The following is a 7,504-nucleotide window of genomic DNA, read 5'->3' as shown; positions in this document are numbered from 1 at the left end:
TGGGTGCCACCCGCCCACCCGGGGGTGCTGGGAGCCGTGCTGCCACTCTAGGCACAGGGACAAGTGGTGGAGCCCACGCGGCCTGGTCCCCAGGCACACACTGGCGCCCATCACGGTGACTCCACACAGCGCCACCCGCTGTCCCCAGGGCGGCCTGGCACGGCCCCGGTGTCCCCCCAGCTGCCAGCTGGGAGGAGATGGGGTTTCAAGCCCCAGGAGGTCGTGGGTAGCCTGGGCGGGCCTGGCCCTGTCTGTGCTTCATGGCCAGCACCCCCGCCATGGTGCCTTCCTGCAGCGTGGAGAGCCTGGTGTGGGGACCATCTGGATGCAGCCCCATCTGGGTCCAGACCCCCAGTGCAGAGCCCGCCCCACGGCAGGGAGGAAAGGGCACCGGCTTGGCTGGGCCTAAAGGCCGAAGTTCCCTGCCAACCAGTCTCCCTAGGGCTGCCGTGCCCCTGCCCTGCTGTGAGCCTGGCGTGGGTCCATGCCCTGCGTCACCCGTGGGTCTGGGTGGAGCCTGGGGCCTCCGAATGCCTGGCAAGCATTCTCCACCGCGCTGCACCCCCAGCCCCTAGGGTCTAAGCTGCCCGGGCCGGCCTCAGACTTGCGTCCCCTGCCTCGGTCTCCCAGAGTGCTGGGTTACGGGTTCCCCTGCCCGGCTGTCACAGCCCCACTCCCCGGCCTGGGAGAGTAAATGCTCCCAGCCGCTGGCGGCTCAGACCCTGTCCAGGCCGCCACCCGAGGGGACAGGGAGGCCCCTTCCCTGCTGCCCCGGGCGGTGTGTGTGGAGCATGTGTCCCCATGCACCCTCACCTTGCGCTGCCCTCCTGCCCAAGGTCGAGAGGCTGGAGGCCAAGGTCGTCGACCCCTTGAAGCTGTATGGCACCCAGATCAAGCAGACTCGGGTGAGCAGGGCACCTGGGTGGGCGGCAGGGGCGGCCAGGAGACGCCTGGGAAACAGGCCTCTGCTTTTCTCTCCTTAGGCCGAGATCAAGAAATTCAAGCGAGTCCAAAGCAATGAGATCAAACAACTGGAAAAGCTGGAGAAACTGAGGCAGAAGTCACCCTCCGATCGGCAAATGATTGTATCCTTCCCTGGAGACCGCGCTGGGAACAGCTTGGGCCAGGGTGGCAGCTGGGCCGCCCAGGGCCCCCGGGTGGGACAGGGTCCTGCTGGGGTGTGGCCCACCGACAGGGCACCGGGCTTCCCTGGCTCCTTAACTGCACTCCCAGTCCCAGGTGAGGAGTGAGTCCCCGGCGTGCAGGGCTGCCCGTCTCGCGGTCGCTGAGGTGGACACTTCATCCACGCCAGAGCGGCCTGGGGCTGCCTGGTAGCTGGTGCATCACCTCTGCCCTTGGAGCCCAGGGACCTCTGCTGTGTGACCCGGGGCCGGTGGCCCCCATCCCCAGTGTGTGCCCAGTGCACAGTCCTGGCCTCCGCCACCTCTGCTGCCCCGAGGACCCAGGACAGCCCCCCACTCACAGCTGGCCTTCCCCACACGAGGAGCTACCGGTGGGCTGCAGGGTGGAGATGTGGACATCATGGGGGCTATCGTGGCCCTGGCCACGTGGCATCTGTAGGTGGAAGCCAGGGGCTGCCCACATCCTCGGGGCACAGGCCAGAAGCACCCAGGGTCCTGATCGGGGTGGTCCTTGGGGGCCACTCTGGAGAAGCGGGGCAGAGCCTCAGGGTCACACAGGCACACATGGGCCAGGCACAGAGCAGGCCTTGTGGACGGTGAGTGAGGGAACAGATGAGCCAGTGACCCAGGCGCGTCCCAGGACAGGGCTGCCTCACCTGTTCCCTGGGGAGCCCATACCCTAAGAGCTGAGCCAGGCGCTGGGGAATATGTACAGTATCCCCGAGGGCAGCAACCCCCCTTCTACCCAAGATCGAGGCTCAGAGAGGTTACGTGACTTGCCTGGGTCACACAGCTTGCCGGAAGTCCACAACTCCAGTGAGCGACCCTGGCCGCACCTGCTCAGCCTTCTCCAGCCCCACACTGGCATGGGACCCCGGGGGCAGGGGAGCCGGCGGAGAAGCTGGGCTGGTTTACGTGAATGGTGCCGGGGACGGATCCCAGCGACACCTCCGCTCCCTGCATCCCGGGGCAGGCCGAGAGCAGTGCGCAGAGGGCCTTGGGGGCAGGGGAGCCGGCGGAGAAGCTGGGCTGGTTTACGTGAATGGTGCCGGGGACGGATCCCAGCGACACCTCCGCTCCCTGCATCCCGGGGCAGGCCGAGAGCAGTGCGCAGAGGGCCTCGGTGGACGCCAGCCGCACCAGCCGGCAGCTGGAGGACACGGTGGACGCCTTCCAGCGGCGGAGGCTGGAGGGCCTCCAGGTAGGGCCGTCTGCGCCCTGTGCAGAGACGTGCGTGCGTGGGGGTTGGGATGTGGGTATGCGTGCGGGGAGGCGTGTAGGGGTGTGCGAGGGTATTTTCACACGTCTGTGAGGATGCGCATACACATGCGGGTGACAGTGAGCTGCGAGGTGCATGCAGGCGAGCACCAAAGTGTGCACACCCCTGTGTGGCCAAGGGAGGGCGTGTGCACACGCGTGGAACCCGAGTTCGGGCACAGCGCCCCCTGGTGGCAGAGAGGCCGATGGCTGCTCAAGGCCACTGTCCCCTCCCATCACAGCCCCAAGCAGAAGGCTGCAGCAGCTGTGCCACGCGAGCCACCCCTTCCCTCTCCCGCCATGGCCCCAGCACGGCCACGGAGCCCCTTGGGAAGGAGGTGCGTGGGCTGCAGGGGCACCCTCCTCACGCCACCCAAGGCGGCCCAGCCCAGAGCTGCTGCCCTTGTGAGAAGGTTCTGGGAGTCTGGTCCCCTAAGATGAACCAACTGCAGAGACCCCCATGTCCACTCTCCTCCAGCCCCTGTCCACTTTCCAAATTGCAGCCCCAGGATCTCCTGGGTTTAGCACCCTACACCCTAGCCTCATTCTAAAGGCAGGGAACAAACTCCTCTCTAAGGCTTTGGGAGCCCCACCTCCAGCCCCATCTTGCAGCCATACTGCAGCTCCACCTTCGCTGCCCCTGGGCCTTTGCACGGCTGGTGCTCGGCCAGAAGTCCCTGCTCTCCCTGTGAGGAGATGACCCCTCACCCCGGATGCACCAGCCTTGTTCCTTCAGGCCTTGGTCCATGCCCCTGCCTGGCCCCCTCTTGGGCAGCTGCCCCCACAGACTGAGGGGCCACACATTTCCTGTGCTCCTTCATGTCACTGATGTGGGACAGGTACCTACCAGGTGCGGGGTCTACCACACCCCGCAAGGGAGACCCAACGCTCCTGGAGCTGGCGCCTGGGGAGGGGCAGCCTGCCACCTTCACGGTGGTCAGTGCACGGGTCGCTGCACAGCATGGCCGGGCTGGGTGCACCATGGGCCTCAGGGAGTATGTGGGGCAGGTGAGGAGGATGCAGCAGGCAGATCATGGCCATCGGCACCCTGCTGTGGTGGGGCAGGGCCGGAGCCCTCAGCAGCTGTCATTCATTGGCGCTGTGTGCACGGCCAGCGCCCAGTGGGAGCACGCAGACAAGGACACGGCCGAGCTCCCCAGGAGCCTCCAGCCTGGGAGGAGAGGGGAGCAAGACGCTGCCGGCCTTCCTGTTGCGCCATCTTGGCTGGAGGCCGCTGCCTATGCGGGGGCCGCACTTACCCACAGCCACAGCGGAGTCGGTTTGTGGGTCGGGCAGACTCAGCAGAGGCTGAGGCGAGGGGCTCCGACTGGCTCCAAACGCTTTGAGAAGACTGTCGTCCTCACCACGCAGAGAGGTAAACTGAGGCGGAGAGGGCCGCTGTCCCCAGACAAGACTTCTGCACTGTGGATTCTGCTGCTCCCGCCCAGCTGCGCCCAGGCAGGAGGGATGGGAGGTGGCCCTTTCCCTCCTCTCCCGGCTGGGGCTCTTCCTTGCGACCAGACACCGTGCTCCTCCGGCACTAAGCCTGTGTCCTGTGCCCTGTGTGCGGAGCCGGCAGGAGACAGCTGCTGGCCCTTTGGGCTGTGTCCGCCTGTGGCCCCTCCCCACCCGGGTGGAGGCTGCGTACTCGGCTGGCTGAGTGGGGGCACCTGGGCTGGCAGAGCAGCGCTCCCTGGACATCGGTCCCTGCCTGGGGCACAGGTGCCTCGTCTGGCAAGAGTTCCCCACAGCTGTGCCTTCCCAGGAGAGGGGCATGCAGGGGCCTGTGTGGCAGTGTCTCCGTGCCGGGCACAATCACATCAAGCAGCAAGTTGTGTCTCTGGCAAGTGGAGGTCAAAGGGAGGAGGCGGCAAGGTGGACTCAGGTGACCTCCACGAATGCTTGCTTGGTTTTGCCTCTGAACCATAATATGCACTACGGGGTTCAAGCACAAGTAAACCCAAACGAATATTAAAATTCCTCATCCAGGGCCGGGCATGGTGCCACATGGCTATAATCTCAGCACTCTGGGAGGCTGAGGCAGGAGGATCTCAAACTGAAGTCCATCCTGGGTGGCTTAGTGATTTAGTTAGACTGTCTCAAAATTTAAAAAATTGAAAAGGGCTGGGGGTAGAGCTCACTGTGAAGGCTCTGAGTTCCATCCCCAGGACCACAAAAAGAGAAAAATTCCCACCCAGGACCTATCCCCCCGAGGACAGCCGCCTCTGGGTGACTCCTCTTCCCCTGCAGAGGGTCTTCCTGGAATTCGTGACCGTTGAGATGGTGTTCCACGCCAAGGCAGTGGAGGTGTACTCCAGGGCCTGCCAGACCCTGGGCAGCTACGACCCGGAGCAAGACCTGCAGGTGGGCAGCACCCCACTTGTGCCTCCTAGCGTGGGCTCCCCATTGTTCCTCCCTCTGGAGAGAAGCTCTGTGCCCAAGACATTTGTATTTCATTACTGAGGGCGGAGGGGCCAGGCCATGCTCTCTGTCAGGGACCATGCGGCCCTCGGGTGAGCAGGAAGGCGGAAGCTCGTCCTGTGTGGTGAGCGCCTGTGGCCCCTCTGAGGGCTCAGGCCACAATGCCAGCCACCGGGAACATGCCGGCCTGACCTCGGTGGTTCTGGGGATGCTGGGTGTCAGAGGCAGGGCCAGACCCTTTCAGAGGTCGCCTCCTGTGCCTGCCAGATGGTGGCTGTGTCCAGCTTGGGGACAGGAGACCTGCAGGGCCAGGTGCAGATGTGAACGGGGCGCCCTCTGGGGGGCGGCAGAGCGTCAAGCTGTGTGTGGGTCCCCGGGGCCCCATCCTGGGCCCTGCCTTGGGCTCCCTCCGCAGCCTGGGCTTCCCCCCAGCCTGGGGGTTGCTTCTGAGCGGTTAGCTGGGCAGGCACTTGAGGCTGGGAGCCCTTCCAGCTGCCTGTGGGGGACGCGTCAAGAGATTGACCCCTAAGGTTCAGAACCATTGCACAGGCAAGAGGGCACCCTGGCTCCCGGCAGGCACCCCTTGCTCCCCCAGCATTTATCTGTTTATCCATGGTGCTGGGAATCGGCCCAGGGCCTCACATGTGCAGGCCAGGGCTCTGCTACTGAGCTGCTCCCCAGCTCTCTGCGGTATCCCTCTGGGCGATTTCCTGGGTGCCTGTGGATGCCGCCCGGGCCTCTGGGGCTGGGTCCCTATCTAGAGAATGGGGTGATCCTGCTGCCCCGGGGTGCCGTGGATTCCACGTGTGTCCAGTAGTAGCGCCAGGCAGGACAGTGCCCTGGGGTGTCACTGTGTGTGGGCCTTTGTGTCTCCATCTTTCCTTCCCAGCCCACGCCCTCCTGTGTTCACTGAATCCAGCCCACCCTGGTCTCTCCTGCGCAGGACTTTCAGGCCAAGATGTGGGGAGTTTCTGGGCATTTTGAGGCTCGGCCACTCACAGATGCTGCCCTGGGGCTGCCTGCCAGCCAGGTTAGCCTGTGCACCATGGGAGCGGAGCGGGGAACACAGGGAGGAGGGAGCAGTGGGCCGTGCCCTGAGACCGCAGTGGGGGGCGCCTGGGACTCTGCCCTAGAGCTCCGAGGAAGCCCCGCCCAGCCGGGCCCACACCCATCCCACCCGCAGCCAGGTGCGCCGGAACTCATGGGGCACCAGGAAGCTCAGAGTGTGCAGGCCAGGGGGTGAGGCCGAGGGTGTGGCCAGGAGCCAGGCCCCAGGGGTGGGTGCCACCACCTCCCAGATGTCCCCGGAAGGCCACGGAGGAATAGAACCCCCAGGTCAGGCTGGCTGGGTCCAAAGCTGCTGTCCTGTGTGCTCCCAGGACAGTGTCTCAGCCTCTCTGGGCCTTTTGGACCCCATTTGCAAGGTGGCTGAAGGCACAGGAACCCTACCTGGGTGGAGGTTGATGCGCCATGTGTGAGGAGTTGGAGGAACCTGGCCCCCACCTGTGGAGAATGAGGGAGGCCGTGGCCACCATTCTGTGTTTGATGCTGTGGCTGTGGTATTATTATTGCTATTGTTATTATTATTTTATTATCTAGAGTGTGCACAGCACCCTAGGGAGCCAGAGAAGAGAAGAAGAGGCCAGTGGTGAGGACTCAGCAGAGGAGACGCTCCTGGAGGACCTCCAGGGACAGGAGCAGGGACCCCGGAACTAGGAAGCGACTCCAGGCCACAGGTGGAGGTGCTGGGCAGGCCTCCTCTTGGGGCTGTGCGCTCACGTCAGGCACTGTCAGACGCTCAGAGCCTCAGTGTCCCCCCTGTGCTGGGTGCATGGGCAGTGTACATGGCGCGGAGCCCGGTGCAGTAAACTCCGTGTGACTCTCCGAGGCCCTGCTCCGCCTGCTTCCCCTCCTGATCCGGCCGTGCAGTTTCTCCTGCGTTCTGGTGCCAACACAGTGGGCTGATTTCCCGGGGCTGCTGTGACTGGGTGTCAGGAGCCGGGGCTTAAGTCGGGAAATGCGAGGCCTCCCGCTCTGGAGGCCAGGGGTCCAGGGCCCTTCCGAAGCTGGGTGCTGGGCAGTGTCTGTGGGCACCGGTGCGGTGTCTGCCTTCTCCTCCATGTGCCAGCTCCTCGCGCACACTCGAAGTCACACATTCGCTCTGAGGACTGACACTCCCACACCTGTGCGGACCCTTGGGCTGACAGCCAGAACCACGGCACACCCCACTAGTCCCCAGTGTCACCAGGGGCCGCACCCCAGGGCCGGTCTCAGCAGCTCACAGAGGAGAGGGAGGAATTTCTTCGTGACAATGGTGACGTGGGAAACAAACCTCCAGCCCTGGAGTCCCTCCCCCAGGCCTGCTCTGCTGCAGGGACTGTGGAAGGCTCCGGTGCCTTAGATCGAGGTGTCCCCAGCACCCCTTCCTGCAGCCCGCAGACCTCGCTGGGGACTTGTCCATCTGTGGCCCCTCTACTGGCCGTGGGTACAGTGCCCTCTGGGGCAGGAGGCCCTGGATATGGTTCCCCACTGGGCGCAAGGATTTCCCTCACCGGCAGAGTGGACAGTCCTCCTTGTGGGACCACTGCAGGACTAACAAATGGAGGCTCCAGAGGTGGCAGGGAGCAGTGTGGGCACCTGGCTGAGCCCCTCCTCCCTCACGTCCTCTTCCTTTTTGTCCCAAC

The 7,504-nt window shown here is 64.6% G+C and overlaps 1 protein-coding gene across 1 annotated transcript in view; it reads left to right on the top strand.

The window, feature by feature from the left end:
* Positions 1-6,738, top strand: part of Cibar2 (CBY1 interacting BAR domain containing 2) — an 8,991-nt gene extending 2,253 nt beyond the window's left edge. Inside the window, exons 3-9 of the mRNA XM_010627485.2 lie at positions 837-905; positions 984-1,085; positions 1,234-1,239; positions 2,239-2,343; positions 4,650-4,763; positions 5,764-5,850; positions 6,420-6,738. Of these exons, the coding sequence (XP_010625787.1) occupies positions 837-905; positions 984-1,085; positions 1,234-1,239; positions 2,239-2,343; positions 4,650-4,763; positions 5,764-5,850; positions 6,420-6,536 (600 nt within the window). The 3' untranslated portion in view covers positions 6,537-6,738. The remainder of the gene's footprint in view (positions 1-836; positions 906-983; positions 1,086-1,233; positions 1,240-2,238; positions 2,344-4,649; positions 4,764-5,763; positions 5,851-6,419) is intronic.
* The last annotated feature ends 766 nt before the right edge of the window (positions 6,739-7,504 follow it).

The sequence above is a fragment of the Fukomys damarensis genome, unplaced genomic scaffold, assembly GCF_012274545.1.
Source record: "Fukomys damarensis isolate Sample0158 unplaced genomic scaffold, DMR_v1.0_HiC HiC_scaffold_32, whole genome shotgun sequence".
In the NCBI taxonomy this organism is placed as follows: Eukaryota; Metazoa; Chordata; class Mammalia; order Rodentia; family Bathyergidae; genus Fukomys; species Fukomys damarensis.
The sequence above is the reverse complement of the archived record's forward strand: the minus strand, read 5'-3'. Positions and strand labels throughout refer to the sequence as shown.